The sequence below is a fragment of the Gracilinanus agilis genome, chromosome 2, assembly GCF_016433145.1.
Source record: "Gracilinanus agilis isolate LMUSP501 chromosome 2, AgileGrace, whole genome shotgun sequence".
NCBI lineage: Eukaryota > Metazoa > Chordata > Mammalia > Didelphimorphia > Didelphidae > Gracilinanus > Gracilinanus agilis.
Genome location: NC_058131.1, coordinates 679,530,086 through 679,547,559, shown reverse-complemented (window position 1 = coordinate 679,547,559; position 17,474 = coordinate 679,530,086). Strand labels below are relative to the sequence as shown.

General features: G+C 37.1%; 1 protein-coding gene across 1 annotated transcript in view; it reads left to right on the top strand.

Annotated features, from left to right (window-relative positions):
• Positions 1 to 17,474, top strand: part of NEO1 (neogenin 1) — a 199,360-nt gene that overhangs the window by 4,272 nt on the left and 177,614 nt on the right. Inside the window, exons 2-3 of the mRNA XM_044660264.1 lie at positions 10,316 to 10,591; positions 11,148 to 11,301. Coding sequence (XP_044516199.1) covers positions 10,316 to 10,591; positions 11,148 to 11,301 — 430 coding nt within the window. The remainder of the gene's footprint in view (positions 1 to 10,315; positions 10,592 to 11,147; positions 11,302 to 17,474) is intronic.

Below are 17,474 nucleotides of genomic sequence, written 5' to 3'. Positions count from 1 at the left end.
TCTTTCTGTACTTCTTGACACTGTTGATGTTCTCTCTCCTTTTCCGTTTCTTCATCATTGCCATCCCCACCCCACCCCCAAGTATTGGCATTCCCAAAGGCTCTTTTCTGAATTCTCTTTATCTGTTCACTCTTTTCTCTTGATATCATTAGCTCCTGTGAATTCCTTGACTGTTACATGAGTAGAGTTATCATTTCTATTGCAGTTCTACACATCTAGCCTTGTTCTCTCTTACCTCCAATCCTGCATCACTAGCTGCCTCTTGGATATCTTAAACTCATCAGGTCCAAATAGAAATTATCTTCCTTCTTGAGCCTTCTCTTCTTTTGGCTTTTCCAGCTCAGAATATACTTTCTTTTTTTAAAAAAAATGTGTTTATTTTATTCCAATAACAAATTTACACAAAAGTTTTCCAAAGTTATATGATTCTTCTCTCCCACCCCTCTTTCTTCCCACCTCCCAGAGTTGGCAAGCAATTCTACTGGGTTATACATGTATACTCAAAACATATTTCCATATAAATCCCAAATCATATACCCAAATAAACAAGTGATAAATCATATGTTTTCATTTGCATTTCTGCTTTAATGGTTCTTTCTCTAGAGGTGGATAGCCTTCCTAGAATAAGCTGATCCCCTGAAATCTCATTTTTGACAGTTGGCACCTTCCCAATTCCCTCAGCTGCCCCTTCCCTCTAAAGAGAGTTGAGCAGTAAACTCTTCTCGGAGCTTTCCTTTTTAGAGGGCAGGGACAGACCTGGACTTTCTAAAGCTCACTCTCCACTTTCCATTCGAAGTTCTGCTTGCTTTGAATTCTGGATCAGGTTATCCCCTGGTATCTTTTCCTGTTCCACCCTGCGCTCAGTTTCTTTTTGTGTGTTGTCTTCTTTGTTAAATTGTGAGTACCTTGAGGGCAAGCACCATCTTTTTTTCTTGTTTCTCCAGTGCCTAATGCAATGCCTGGCACATTGGTAGACACCTAATAAATGTTTACTGAATTGAAATTGAATTTTGAACTTCTCTAGTACTTTTGAAGGCACCGTCATCTTCTCAGTCTCTTGGGTTTTCAATTTCAGGGTCATTTTCAACTCCTTTCATTCACTGTACATGTCCGATCTTTTGCTAAATCTTGTCATTTTTACTTTCACAAGATATCTTGCATATATATATCCTCTTGTTTTTACTGACTGAGGTACCATCTTTCATCACTGTTCAATTGGACTGTTGTGATAATTCTAATTGCTAACCCTGCCTCTCAAGTTTCTCATCACTCCAAGTTGTCCTCCACTCAGCTGCCAAAGTGATTTTCCTAAAGCTCAGATCTGAGTATGTCAGCGTCTTGCTCAGTAAGTTCCATTGGTTTACTATTCTAAAGTATAAATTCCTATGTTTACTATTTAAGCCTCTTCATAACCCTTCATACCTTTCCAGTCTTTTACTTTATTCTTCTTTGTGCACTCTGATTCAGTTACACTAGTCAACTTGCTGTTCTTCTCAAGTACCAAATCCCCCACATCAGATTCAACACAAGGTTCTCATTTTCCTTCACAGAACATCTCTTTTCATTCAGAGAAGCATTCATAAGTAGAATTCCCTCCCCTACCAAAGTAAGGTCTCCCTTCTTCCAGTTCCCCTTTCAATCCTTTCTCCCTTCTCTTCACACATTTCCCTGTAGATTCTTTTATTCTTAAGGCCACAAGAATTACCTTCCCTTTATTCAATCCACATATCTCATGCCTCCTATTGCCTTTCTCTCCTTTCAGTAGCTCTCCCATTTTGTAATATAATCCTGCACAAAAAAATTAATGCCCCCATAGGCAGGGTATCCCAGGTTCTGTCCATAATTTCCCAATCCTACATTTTCCCTGTTAGCCCACATTTAGAAAGGAGTTTCTAACTGATTTTTCTGTTGTCATGCTGTTGCTGTTCTCGCCTGGGCATTTGTTGACCTCTCCTGCATATCTGTTGTCTGGGGTGTAAAAAAGCAAGCAATCTCTTCACATCTGGTTTTCTTTCTAAGAAAGTTTCAAATTTCTTTTTATTATTGAATGGTTCTTTTTTTCTTTTATAAGAAAGTTTGTTAAGATTTTCATAGTAGGTCACCTTGGACTACATCTTTAACTTCAGTGGTCTTTGGAACACACTGTTCTGTTCCCTTATATGTTATGTAGTGAGTACAGAATAGCCTTGTTAGTTGAATTTCCTTTCCTTTGTATTTGAAGGTCTTTTCCCCAATTGCCTACAGAATTTGTTTCTGAATTGAATTATTAAATTTAACCACTATGTTTCTTGGAGTTCATAGCCAAAGGTGGTTTTTTCTTTTCTTTTTCTTTTTTTTTTTTTCCTGAAGGGGGGATTTAAGTATACTTTCAATTGATATTTCATTTTCTCTGTTTAGGAGTTCTGAGCAATTCTCATCCCTTATTTCCTGCCTTATGGTGTAAAGGTTTTTTTGTCCCGTTGTGTTTAGCCTAAGGGTCTTATATGATCCTTAGTTTTGTCTCTACACATTCTGACTTTGAGATCAGTATGTTTTGCTTTCATAGTGAGCATTTTCTTTTAATCTCTTTTTTTTTCTTCTAGGTTGTCTTTCATTTCTTTGTATTTGTATTCCTTATTTATTGTACTCTCCTTTGTTTCTTTGGTGAGATTTGCCATATTATATGCCCATTATTTTTAATGTATAAGCTATGAAGTCTACAGTCATAATTCTTATTGCTCTTTTGATCCACTGAGACTTATGGGCCATTTGAGTAACAAGATGTCAAAGTAGAACTTTTCTTCAGGCCCTATAATCCCTATCCTTAAACTTCCATATTTTTTCAAAACAGAAATTGTGCACTAAAGATAAAGTTTATTCAATCGTCTCTATGGTCTAGGACCCAGATTTACTTCAAACCCCATCCCTAAACCCTGCTATGGATTTGTGTTAGGATCCTGATAACCTGCTTGACCATAACCCTTCAGGGGGAAAAGCCTGTTGGGAGTGTCCATCCAGAAGCACCAGTGTTGCAAAACTCTGAACTATTGGTGCCAGAGATAACAGGCTTTGAACTACTGGTGCTGAGCCAGAGAACTGAGAAAGAGAGGAAGTGGGGCAGGTCACCAGAACAAAGCTGCATATAGGGGGCTGTGCAGCATTCCACCCAGCCTGTGGGAAGGAGCACACATCAAACTGTGGCCAGTTCTGATCACCCAGCAGTCACTTGGGACAGAGACTGAGGCTGTTTAACCATGAGTTGCCTAGAGGGGGAAGAATGAGTGTTTTTGAGATCCAGCCCTGACAGAAACCAGTCTGAGGAGGAAAGGAAGTCAGGAAGTGAGCAATAAGGAAACTAATGGGGGAAAAAGACTGAAAGACCCAGTGATTTCAAGAAGAAAATCTGAAGACCTTGGACAGAAAAATCAAAAGGAGAAATTATAACAGCAGAAGGAAACATTAGCCAGCTCCCTTCTGGGCCACTGAACATTGTTCTTTCTATGTTTCCCTAGTGCCCTCGTACATAGTAAGCACTTTATAAATGTGCTCTAATTGACTGACTGGCATTTTAAGAAAGAGTTGGTCTAAGTGGCATTGAAAAGCTTTCCTTTTCAAATCCAAATCATGAGTTTGTTATTTTCAGGATTAGAAATGAAGAAGATCAATTCACTTTGTAAATAAAGATTAGTCCCTTTTTTTCTGTGAGAGAATAGCAACTCTCTAGAGTCCTATATAATAAGAATTGTTGGATACAAGGAGACAAAATTGAAAGCCAAATCTCTTTCTAAGCATCTGTGTAAGGAAATCTTTCTGCTTTGCACTTAAGTATTTCTCATCACCACTTAAAAGATCTCATTATACACACTTAATTATTGTTTTGTGAGGGGAAAGAAGTTGTCCAGTGTATGTGAAAAAATCTTACAGAAAGGTGATTTTATGTGAAGAAAGAATGTTTATATTAGTTTCCTTTCTTTTAGACTGGCTCTCTGTGTTTTCATATTGCTTTGAGAAATTATACTCTTAAAAGTTTTTATAGCAGTGAGAGAATAGGCCTATCAGCACATATTACGGCCACTTTTTTTTCCCCTCCTAAGATCTGAGATTTACCCCCAAGCTTTTGGTATCCTTCCCTTGTTTAAATACCTTGAAAATCTATCTCTCCTCACCCTCAAAATAATGCTGCCTTAAGCAAAGAGGTCTAGGCTTACAGATCTTCTCATCTTTTATTCTTTAGTGTGGCTTTCCATTTCCTTATGAAGCCCTCAAGTTCTGTGATATTGGTATCTTGATAATGATGGCTCTACTGTTTTTGGCAAAACAGCTCATTATAAAAATCTTTGTCTTTTTTTTTTAACATGCATTTGTCCTCTTTCTAGTATTATCCTTAAATGCCCTCAAAATGACTTTGCTTAGTTGAGCCTCTGGATAATCATTCTATTTATAAACATGTTCTGTCTTTCCATTATTTTATTAGGTGATATTATTAAATTATTTATCACCATTTCCCTCTGTAAAATTTTACAAATATGTTTTTTCTAAACTATTGTTGATCTTCATTGCTAGATCTCTCTTTTAGTTAGAATACTTAGTTTACTGACTTGTGTTTACTTTTGATTTTGTTTCAGTTGTGTGTGTCCAGTGACCTCAACTAAACAAATTAGATTTTAATTGTTACCTGTGGTCAGGGTCTTTTTTTATACTTCTTTTATACTGGCTGAGAATTGCCAAGAATACTTTCCCTGATTACTTCATAATAAGAGGTTGTGCCTTCAAATGCATTTCTCCTACTTCTAATTATAAGGAATTTCCCTCTGCATTCTCCTTCAATCTTCCTCATAGTGTTATCAGTTCTCTTTCCATTCTGGAACAATTTCTATCCTGTACTGTACTCTGTTGATTAGTAACTGCCACTTTGGGATTGCCACTTTTTTTCAGGAAAAGCTGTAGCCAGGCTGAATTCTCTGCACTCATGACTAACCATCTTCTCTCCATGGTTTCTCCAGTAGCTTTGATCCCTGGTCTATAGGTACCATTTTCTTCTCCCTTTTTCCCCTTCCCAATTCAGGAACTATGAACAAGAATTAGATCAGCTCTTCGATTGTTGCTGATAGCATATGTTCATCTGTTTCTCTCCTGTGACCTTTAAGGCCAAAGGTACCTCTCTCAGGCCACAAGCTGTCTGCTTTTGGGTGGGGGTTATCCCTAGCTCTTAGCAAAAATTCTTGACATATAGTGTATAATTCTTAGAAGGAAATGTATGTTTTATAATCTGTAATATAAAGTTTAAATTCTTTTGAAAGTAATTTCAGGATAAGGATTTTGCCATCTCCCTGGAATCCAGACAACGAACCTGTTTGGTGAAGACACCATAAAAATCAAATTTGACCTTTGGGTGCAGTTGATTTGAACTATGGGGAGTTGAATGAGTTGAATGCATTTGTTTTGAATGTACACTCTTATGCCAATAGGGGACTGCCCCCAAATTGGCTTTTTGTCAGTGCGGCTAGTTTTATCCATTTCTTTTATCCCCCAAATTCCTGAAATTTAGAAGTTGACTGTTTACAGATCCAGTGAAGAAAAAAGGGCCAACCCCCCCCCCCCTTTTTTTTTTTTTTTTTTTTTTTTTTTTGCTGGATCACAGGGGGAAACGTGTGTTTGGAATTCAGGGAGGTGCCATTTAAAAGTATCTTACAAACTTCCTGTGGACATGTGGGGACTCTGAGACTACATTCCCCGTGATCCAATGGGTTTCTGGTTTCTGACGTGATTAGGTCAGAGAACGGGAACCAATGTTGAGCTCGACTTAAATTTGGGGGCGACCTTGAGACGTCCTCTTTTTGCTACCTGAGCGGGCTCTCTGGCGTGTGAGAGGAGGAAGATGGGTGGAGATAAAGACGGGCGGCATTTTTAAGGATAGTCAGGCGTGGTCATATATATTTTACCAACATGGTCACGGCAATTAAAATATTAATTTCTCTTTTAATATCAGCCTTTATCATTTTTAATCATTACAATAGTAAACACTTAAATATTTATTCATTTATCCATTTGAATTTTGTTTTTCTTTACCTGGTGTTCAGTATATATGTCAAGCTTCTTTAGAAAGTGATAGCAGATAACACAAAGCTGGAAGGAATCACTAACCAGAGTGAGCATCTCAAAGAATCTTGACAGGCTAAAGCACTGGTTTAAAACTGATGAAATGAAATTCACAATGGATAAATGTAAAGTCTTTTAACTGGATACCCAAAATATCTACTTCAAAAATATAAGATGCAGGAGTCTTAGACAGCAGTTCCAGAAAAGATCTGGGGGTTTTAATGGAAACCAAGCTTAATGTGAGACAGCAGAGTATTGTAGCAGCCAAAAAGTTAATGTAGTCTTAGACTGCAGATGCTTCTGAAATAAGGATTTCCTTATTTCAGTTCCACTGTCCTCTGCTCACCAGATCTCACCTCAAAATGACTTTGCTTAGTTGAGTCTCCTGGCAGTCATTCCATGTATGAACATGTTCTATTCTTGCATTTTTAATAAGATTATATATTATTAAATACTCTTTTGCCATTGCCCTCTATAAAATTTTACAAATAAGTTTATTTTCTAAACCATCATTGCCCTAGAGCAGTGTTGGTGAACCTTTTAGAGATCATGTGCCCAAACTGCACCTTCAAGCTGCCCGTGAATCCCCCACATTAAACCAGACAGCAGAGGGAGGAAATGATTGAATTGGGCAACTGGATGAAGGGATGGAGCATGCAAAGAATGTCCTCTGGCGTAGTGAAGAGGGGGAATGAGCAGCTCCTCTGGCATGCCTGGGCACATGTGCCACGTCTTCACCAACACAGCCCTAGAGAATTGTTTCTTTGGGGCACTCTTGTTTAAGGACAGTGAGCATCTGAAGAGTGTCCAAAGAGGGGAAAGGATTAAGGACGTTGAATCTATGTCATATGAAGATTCTCAAGAAATGGAAAAAAAAAAACTAAAATTGGTGTACCTCTTTTAGAAAGTATAGTGCTTAGCAGCTGCTATTTTAGATTTTACACCTGTGTACTTCCCACTGGGATTTAAGCAAATCTACTAGCATCTGATGAATGTTAATGGATATTTCAGGGAATAGGGAAATAAAAGAGAAAAAATTTTTATCTCTCAACTTCCCAGGTGACAAATTGACACCTTGACATTCGTATATTTACTTAATGATAATTCTGACTGAAGCTTTTCTCCCCTACATTATTAAATTCTCTGAATTACTCTTTACTGTTAAATCTGTCTGATGAGAACTGAATATCTGAAAGGCTTTTCCCTCATTCTTTTATGCACGTTTTTATTAAGTTTTTTTCCCTGTTTTATTTTACCTAAATTTTCTCTTGTATTTCTCCACACCCCCCTCCCCTCAACTCTTTTTAAAGACAAAGGGAAAATAGGCAGATGAGATAATTCATCCAAGCCTATCAGTGTGCTGGGAAAAAAAATCTGAAATTATATATATTTATTTTGTTTCACTTTTTAGATTCTACCTTTGCAATAGAGTTGGTTAGGTGTCTTCTCATGTCTCTTCTTTGGACCCACGCTTCTTCTATGTAATTTTGCAACATTCATTTTTATTTGTTTTATGGTTATTTTTCAATTTACATTGTTGTTGTTACTGTAGGTATTTTTTTCTTGACTCTGCCTACTTAATTTTGCATTCATGCTTCTCCCTATTTGCTTTGTGCCTTGTTTCTTTTATCAAAGCAATATTTCATCACCTTCATATGCTACAATGTATTTAGCCATTCCCCAATTGATAGGTGTCTTTTATTTCCAGTTTACAAAAAGCATTAAAATATACATTACACATTTTGGTGTATATGGATACTTATATTTTGTTAGTGACTTACCTAACATATATCCCTAGGAATAGAATCTGAGTTGGTATGGACATTTTGGCTATTTCCTTGTTTAATTCCAAATTGTTTTCTGGAACGTTTGTGCTAATTTACAGCTTCACTAACAATGCATCATTATGACCATCTTTCTTATCCCTTCCTCTGTTCTTTTAATTTATGGGATTTTGATCCAGTATGAGTTTTCTGGTATATGCAGTATCTGATTCTTACAAAGCTTCATGATTTATAAAGCATGTTACATACATTATTATATACATTATACTTTATGGCAGCTTGTGGCTAAACTGGTACAGATAAAACATCTCATTTATATGTTTGTAAAATGCACTTTAGGCCTCTCCTGGCTCTTCTTTTAACTCTCCAGACTCCCTGGAAATTTGAGAGTGGAGAGTAGAGCATTTAACTTCTCTCAAAGCCTTGGTTTCTAGAGGCACAGAGCTCTGCAGGTAACTGCTTTTCTGTCAGCTTCTCTTCTTGGTTTGTCCTCCAGGGAGCATCATCTCTCTTCTTCCTGGGAATGGGCCATCTTCCTCCTTTTTTAGCTTCTTTCTGTGGTAGCATTTCCCTAAAATTGTAAGCTCCTTGAGAGCAGACTGCCTTTTTTTCGTATATCCATAGTACTTAACACAGTGCCTAACACTTAGTAGATAATTAATAGATGTCTATTGAATCTACCATACCCCAGATGCCATCTCACTTTTTGCCCCTATGGCTTTCTTCATTTATACATACTTCCTAGAACCTCCATTTTTGAGAAAGTTCCTTGGCCAGCCAGCCATGTTTACTCCTTTACACCTTTCCCAGCTCTGTTCCTGACTCTGGACTTCCTCCTCCACTATGATCTCATTTGGGTCCCTTCTCTCCCTCTCTCTCTCCACCCCAAAACTGAATTCCCTTTTATGTGTTATCTCTCCTCCTCTGTGTTAGAAAGTAAAGTCCTTGGAGACAGGGACTGTATTTCTTTTTTGTTTGTATTTGTATCCCCAACACTTACTGTGCTGGTGTCTGGTATTGAGTAAGCACTTAAATAAATGCTTGTAGACTTATAAACCTTAAAGCATTATAAAATATTAGTTGTTATTGTTGTGGGAGAAACACACCCAAGTTTGTTGCAGGAACTTGCCCCAAGAATGGGAGACTTAAATTCCATTCATTCCAGAAGAAAAGAATTTTATTTGAAGAAAATGTTAAAGGTGATAATAGTCTAATAGTTGATGGGATAGCCTGGAGGCTAATCAGAATGCCTTGGGGCTGATGGATTAGCCTGAAGGCTAGTAGAGTGGCCTCTCTGAAGTTGATGGAATAGCAGCTCCATTCCTTACCCTAGGCTGATAGAGTAGCCCTTGGAGGTGATAAGTATAGCCTAATAGGTAATATAATGGTAGGAGCAGCCCCAGTGTGGACTTCCAACCTCATCTGGGAAGTAGCTACCTGAGGTATGGCTCAGGGTTTGCATATTTATTGAGGGTCTCAAGTTTCCAGAGAAAATCTCTACTTTTTCTTGCCGTAGGCTGAAGATCCTGGAAAATGAGTTTTTGTTTGAAGTTTTCCTCCTGTATTTTCATTTTAATTTTAATTTTAAAGCCTTCTTAAGTGGATTATCCAGACTTCAGGTTAATTAAGGATAATTGACTTGGAGATAAGAAGACTTAGAAAGGATTGTATCACTATCTACACAGCTATTCACTTCTCATATTCTTCATCTTGCCTTCCCATAGTCTTATTACTTTTATATACACTCTTATTTATTTTTTTATTGAAAACTCTTTGCCTTCCATCTTGGAATCAATACCATGTATTGGCTCCAAGGCAGAAGAGTGGTAAGGGCTAGGCAATGGGGGTTAAGCGACTTGCCCAGGGTCACACAGCTGGGAAGTGTCTGAGGTCAGATTTAAACCCAGGACCTCCCATCTTTGGGCCTGACTATCCACTGAGCCACCCAGCTGTCCCCTTATATACATTTTATATTGGCTTGAGTACTGTACTTTCTAGCCCAAGATTGGGCTAAAGTAAGCCAGAGATAAAACTGGTAGTTTATCTTAACTTGAAAGACAAGAAGGTGAAGGCAGGCAGATAGTATATGCTGGCTACATCTAAATATGCAGAAGACACTCCCCTGCTATTAGAGACTGGCATGGGGGTACAACATAAAGACATGAGAGTTTCTTGAGGCCCCTAGAAGGTGAAGTGGTTTGTCTGGAGGACCTGATTAACATGTGACATAGTTGCAGTTCTTCCCAACTCTTGAGGTCAGCTCTCTATACCATGCCACTTGTTTACCATTATAGAGCAATTCTCTTTCATACTGAATATGAATTTTAACATTTTCTGGATTTTTTTAGTAAATCTTTTCTAGGGCATAACCATCCAAAGAATGAGAGTCCAGAGAATCCAATTTCTGAGCAATGTGTGACTGATTTTCATTTTTCTCTTTCCATGCCTTTTAGGTCTTCCAAGGTTTGCCAGTCAGCCAGAATCTTCCTCTGTGTTTGTTGGAAATAGTGCAGTACTAAACTGTGAAGTCAATGCTGATTTGGTCCCATTTGTGAGGTGGGAGAAGGACCGACAGCCCCTTGTTTTGGATGATAGAGTCATTAAACTCCCTAACGGAGCGCTGGTTATCAGCAATGTTACTGAGAGAGATGAAGGACTTTATCGCTGTATGATTGAAAGTGGTGGGCCACCTAAATACAGTGAGGAGGCTGAGCTGAAAGTTCTTCCAGGTATAAAATTGTTTTATACATTCCTACTTCTTGTAATTTTAAATAGGTCAGTGTGGTCATTAGAATGTTGCTGTTTGGCTCACCTGTAGAAAAACACATTTTGTCTTCCTTGCAACAAGACTTAGCTAAGAAACTTTTAAAAGGAGGGTTCCCCTCTCCCCATGATGTATCCTTGAGCAGTTAATACTGACAGCAATGAAAGACGAAATCTAGTGAACATTATTCTATGTTAAGTCTGCTTCTCTGCCAGTGTGTTCTCACAACAGTGTTCCCATTGAGGGAGTCTGCACTTCAGGATCTGGGGACTTGGAGAACTGAGATGATCTCTTCCTATTTCCATTGGTTTATCAAAGGTTTTTGTATCCCCAGCACTGGCTATAGTAACTGATACAATGAGGTTATTATGTTTGTTGAATAAATGAGAATAGATGAACAAAAATGTATACTGCTTGATGTGATAATACCTATAACTTAAGACATGAACTGATTCACTAATTAGGCATTGATGAAATGGCTTAAATTTTAATCATTGTCCATTATTTTGAAAACTTTTTAGATTTTGAGAGTCCATCTAACTTGGTATTTTTGAGCCAGCCTTCTCCATTAACCAGAGTTCTTGGGCAGAGTGCAGTCTTGCCATGTATTGCTTCTGGAGTTCCTACACCTGCCATTAGATGGACAAGAAATGAGGAGGCCCTTAGCCCAGAAAGGTAAGTGGTAGCTGATTAAAAAGGCTTATGCTTTCTATGTTGAATTGAGACTAAGCTTGACTTTAATCTAGAGACTACTACTGTTATACAATATTTTAAGAATCACTGTGTCTGTTGTGTCTGATCAGAATTATATGGACAGGAAAAAGTACTTCTAAAGTGTGAAAAAATGATTCATTTAATCTTATACTCTTTTTTCATATCATTCTGACTTTAGTGTCCATTTACAGACCTACTTTTCTACAAGATTATTATCAAACTGCTCTGTCCATCCTCTTCTTGAATGTTCAGCCATCTTAAAAGCACAGATTCTTTACCTTTTTTCCATGGGTCCCTTTGATGCTGTAGAGAATTCTGTGGACCTCTTCTTTGCAGTACTGGTTGTGAATAAGATAAAATGCATTAAATTACAAAGGAAGCCATTTCTATTGAAATACAGTTATCAACATCTGTTGATTTTATTGCTACAGAGAAGACAAAAATGAAGCTATCCTAGTTAATCCAGTTTAGAGATATTTATAGGTCTTCTCAGGATCTTTCTGTCTCCTACTATTAGAGGGCAACCAAAGTAATGTGGATTGTCTATAGTTAATAATAAGTCACACTGATTTTAAATATGAAGATACTCAAAATATCTGAGGACTGTAAGGGGTAAAAAGGGTTTTGATTGAGTAAATATTAAAAGGTTGGTCCCTAGGGGATTGAACAATTATCAATCCCCAATTAAAGATTACCTTCAAGTTAAAATGATTTTTATGGAAATTTATTTACAAATGAGAAGAGGAAGTAGAAATAAGGAAATAAGAGAGAGGATTGTTTCTAAGAACTTTTAACATTTTAAACTTTGATCAATCTTGTTCAAACTTTCAAATGTTTACTGAGACAAAGGGGGGAAAAATCACTTTCCCAAGCAATCTTTAGTTTAACAACAGATCTTATGCAATATATTATTTAGCATATGACTAATATATATATATATGACTGGTATATTATATGATCGCATATTGTATAATATAGTTATGCTATATGACATGAGATAAATAAACTTACATAAACATAGATATCATGTTAATAAATATTATCTATAATATACATAACCTACATCAGAAAATCATTTGGGGAGACAAAACAATGTTGAAAACAATTAAGTACCAGTATACATATGGCAATACCAGTGGATGCTGCAAATGAAATTATTGTAGGCCATAGTAGTGAGGGAAACCGATTCAGCTATCATTCATTTGTAAGCTTTTAGTGAAATTAGAAATGGTTTTGAAGAAGACCCAGAGTGAGAATTGAGAGACTTGGGTGAACAGATAGGAGTTTAGCTGGGATTTGAAGATTATGTAGGGTTTATACTAAAAGAATAGGGATAAAGAAAGGAATGGAATAAAGAGACAGAAAGGTAGGAGTTTGTGTGGTGGGTTTGAAGAGACATAAAAAAGTGGTCAGACCGTTCGATTTGGAACTATACCCCAAAAGTCACTAAATCTCTGGGATGCTAGATTCTACTACTAAGTATTTTTTCCCCAGAGATAAAGGTGGAAGGAAATAAATCATGTGTGCATTTATAGGAACAACTTTTATTGTTGCAAAGAACTGGAAATAGTGGGTATGGCTAAACAATTATGGTGTATGAATATAATGGGATATTGTGAAATAAGGGCTGATATGAGGAATTCAGAGAACTTTGTTAAGACTCATTTGAAATGAGCAGATCCAGGAGAACAATTTACATGATGATCACAGTGATGTAAAGGAAAACAACTTTGAATCCTTCAGAATTCTGCTGAACACAGACCAATAATAAAGCAGGTTTTTTGTTTCTGAAAAGAGAAGTAATGGGTTAGAGATGCAGAATGAAACACACATTTGCAGATATGGTTAATGTAGTAGTGATTTGTTTTCCTTCATTATGCCTTTTTATTTCCATTTTTAATTATTATTAGAGGCATCTAGCGGCACAGGGGATTGTTGTTGTTGTTCAACCAGTGATTGGATTTAAGGAATGCAGAATATTGCAGAATCCTTGGCCTCACTCTCTTTTCCAAATTCATCTAAGTCCAGTGGCAAGACAGAAGTCAGGACAACCTAGGATGCAGTGGATGACTAAGCTCTAAGCGCTCCACAGCACCTGTTTCAGCTGTCTTCATGGCCACTTGGAATGAGTTGTTCTCATCCACCTGTTTTATTGGAGGAAATCTTCACATGCTTACAGTAGACATCCTCCCTAGCTCACCAGTGAATTTGAGGCCTGTAGGTTACTCACAATCTGGTTTAGCCTGTCTGTCGAGATGGTTTTAATGGAGGTGTGGTCCTTTTGCATGTGGCAGCTTCTTGGAACCACAGGTGAGAGTTGGGTGAAAGGTAGATACCAAAGGTGGATGAGCAGCCCAAGCCTTCACAGCAATGGTACTCACAGTGGATAGGGTGCTGGACTTGGAATCAAAGTTCAAATCCTACCATTTAATCTGCAGGCTATTTTCCATAATTTCCAGCTGTACGTTCTATGGCCATCTCAAAATCAACATATATACTGAATATTATTACGTGACCTTATTTGTTTATGTTGTAAGAGACTTGGAACCAATGCCACATAAAGAATAGTTGAAAATAACGGAGATTTAATCTGTAAAAGGGACATGACAATGTGTTGCCAATTTTGAAACTCTTGACACCAGATGCAGAATTAGATTTTCTTTATTTGCTTGTTTATGTATTTATATATTAGTTTATGTATTTGTTGTATATAACTCCAGAAAACAAAAATAGGACTAGTGGAATGAAGTTCAAAGGGGGCATATTTTAAATGTTGCTAGCAATCGAGGCTACTAAAAACAATACATTGGAGGGAAATTTTATAGACAGTTTCTCAAATAGAGTTCCTATATCTAAAATACTTAGAGAACTTTGTCAAATTTATAAAAATATAAGCCACTCTCCAATTGATAAATGGTCAAAAGATATAACAGTTTCTGGATGAAGATATCAAAGCTATATATAACTGTGAAAAAATGCTCAAAATCATTATTGATTAATGAAGCCATCCACCAACTTCATTAACATTCCTTGGGTAGAACACATGAAAAGGGGGACTGAATGAATATGGGTGAAGGGTTAAAGTTTATGGAAGAGAGGACTAAGAGATAGAATAGAGACACAGAGACCCATAGAGTTCAAGCATAAAGCAGAGTTAGCTCTGGTGGAAAAGAACTTAACTGTTTCTTAGCCTGACATACTGATTTTTATTGGGGTAGCCAAAGGAAAGGGGGGAAGGGAGATTGATAATCAAATGGTGGTCTGACAAATTAACATAATGAGGTAATTGTCATAATATACTAACACTGGATCCTAAAACAGTAGGCCCAGATGTGGAGTTCATTTGACCTTAGGCATATAAGCTTGTCTGATAGAAATGTTAAATGATTGTTATTGGCAAAACAGACTGAGATAGTTGGTCAGTCTTCTGGAGGGTAGCCTCAGGGATAGGTTGTAATTTCACAAGGTTACAGTCTTAATTTGAACTCAAAGGCATAGCAGGTAAATGAGCACATTGCTCATAAGTGTGGTTTTTTGGAGTACTCCTATGACATTTTCAAGATTTAAACATGCTTGGACTGCTACAATTAGAGAAATGAAAATCAAAACAAATCTGAGATATCATCACACTTATAAGACTGGCTAAAATGATAAATGTTGGAAGGGATGTGGAATAATAGGTACTTTAATAGACTGTTGGTGAAATTGTGAACTGATCCAGCTATTTTGGAGAGCAATCTGAAATTATGCCCAGAGAATTGTAAAACCATATATATCTTTTGACCCAGAAATACCACTACTAAAGTGGTCAAGGAAAAGAATCTATATATTCTAAATTGTTTATATCAGCTTTCTGTTGTGGCAAAGAACTAAAAATGGGGGGGATGCCCATCAATTGGGGAATGGCTAAAAAAAGTTGTGGCATATAATTGTGACTGAATACTACTGCATCATAAGAAATGATGAGCAGGTTAATTTTTTAAAAACATGGAAAAACTTACATGAAATTATGAAGAGTGAAATAAGCAGAACCAAGATAACATATTATAGCAGCAGAAATATTGTTTTAAGAATGACTCCAGAGAAAGAACTAATAAACAGAAATAAGCAAGACAATTTTATATATATAAATATCTTTTTGTCAAATGATGCCTTCTCTAGTTTGAGGAGGGGAGAGAGGAAGGGAAGTACCTGAGAATTTTAATGTAACAAATAACTAAATAAATAATTTTTAAATAAATTTTAAAAGAAGTGAAACATATTGTCACTTTAGTTATTGAATTCCCTGTCCTTGGTAATACTTGTTTAAACAGACCATTATTGAATGACAGTGGCTTATGTTTCATCCATTAATTAAGCTTTATTTCCCAGCATTTATTATTTTATCCTATAGCAAGCCTCTTCCAGCAGTTTGAATAACCAGACTATCCTACCACTTAAAGGAACATAATGGAAAGTTGAATCTGATAACATTTAATTTCACAGTGATTTTTGTTTTTAATACCATTTGGATGTGGATTAGCCAAACCTGTTTTAATAAGGTAACTGCTTTCAGCAAAGATTTCAGTTAAATCTATATATCTTTTTGCAATTTAAATATTTTACTTGATTAGTTTAATTTAGACTTTCCCCACCAGAGGGTGTGCTAGACGTATAGACTGACAGAAGTCCCCAATGTGATAGTTCCTTCACAAGACTCATTTGCATAATTATTTAAAGAAAAGTTTAATTTTTTATAAATCATAAGAATGCTTGCGCGCGCACACAAAGTTAACTGATCCTAAAATAAATAGAAATGGATGGTTTTCAATAGAGTCTGGTTTCACATTGACTACATTTTATTTCTGAGTAAATATATTGAGTAGGGAAGGGCTTAAGGAATATGTGATAGCATATTGAATTTCTGACATAAAACCAAAAAGTTCTTAATTTCCTGTTACTTAGTCCTCTCATTCCTTACCTCCTTTGGTAATCCAGAGTTTCCCCTCCAGGTTAATTTCCAGCAGCCCCTTCTTTTGTTGGTCCCTCCTCTGCCCCTTGGCCAAGGGCACCTTGTATTTGCTTTGTATGCATTTTGTGTCCTCTTTTATATATGCACATGTTTCCCTGTTTGGCCACTAACTCTTGGAGTTTGGGAATTTTGATTTTGCCTCACAGTTAAAGTTTTGTAGAATGAATGTTTAACCCAAAATGCTTTAACTGAAGTTACTGTGATACCTACCAACTCTCAACAAGGGAATTTGTGTAGATTGGAGTAGTGAAAGCCTTGTTTAGCTGGGAGTATGTCACAGGTAAGATTTGAATGGAGGAATCAGTCTACAAATGTTTCTAAATCCCAAATGCTTGGCCCTGTGGTCAGGGTTTATGTTGTAAAGACAAGCATGAAATAGTCCCTGCCCTCTGGAAGATTACATTCTTAAAACAAAACAAAACAAAAAAAACACCCCTTACCTTCCATCTTAGAATCAATAGTGGGTATTGGTCCTAAGGCAGAAGAGTGATAAGGGCTAGGCAGTGGGGGTTAAATGACTTGCCCAGGGTCACACAGCTAGGAAGCATCTGGGTCCAGATTTGAACCCAGGACCTCCCGTCTCTGGACCTGACTCTCAATCCACTAAGCCACCCAGCTGCCCCTGAAATATTATATTCTAATGAGAGACATCGAATTTTAATATGTGAGAAAACAAAGGCTTTATACAAGGAAAGATGATCCTAGGAACTGGATCATCCTAGGAAATGGTGATACCCAGGAAAGGCTTCAAGTATGGTGTGGTGCTTCTGCTGATTATTCAAGCAAACTGGGATTCTGAGAGGTATAAATAAATCAGCAGTGAGGACACGCCAAGCATGGGTAGTGTGCAGTGCAGAGACTTGAAGATAGCATGTTGGATGTGGGGAATGGGAGTAGAAAATAGTCCAGTGTCTGGATCTGTAGTGCTTGGAGGAGGCAACATCGTGGGTAAGAGGGCTGAAAAGGTAAAAAGGGCCTCAGTCGTAAAGAGCTTTATATTTGTTGAGAGATAGTTTGGGGAGGAAACGACATGATTAAACCTACATTTTAGGGTTTTAGGGAAAATCCATTTAGCAGTTCTTTGGAGGATCATTTAGAGTGGGGAGAGAGGCTTGAGTTAGGG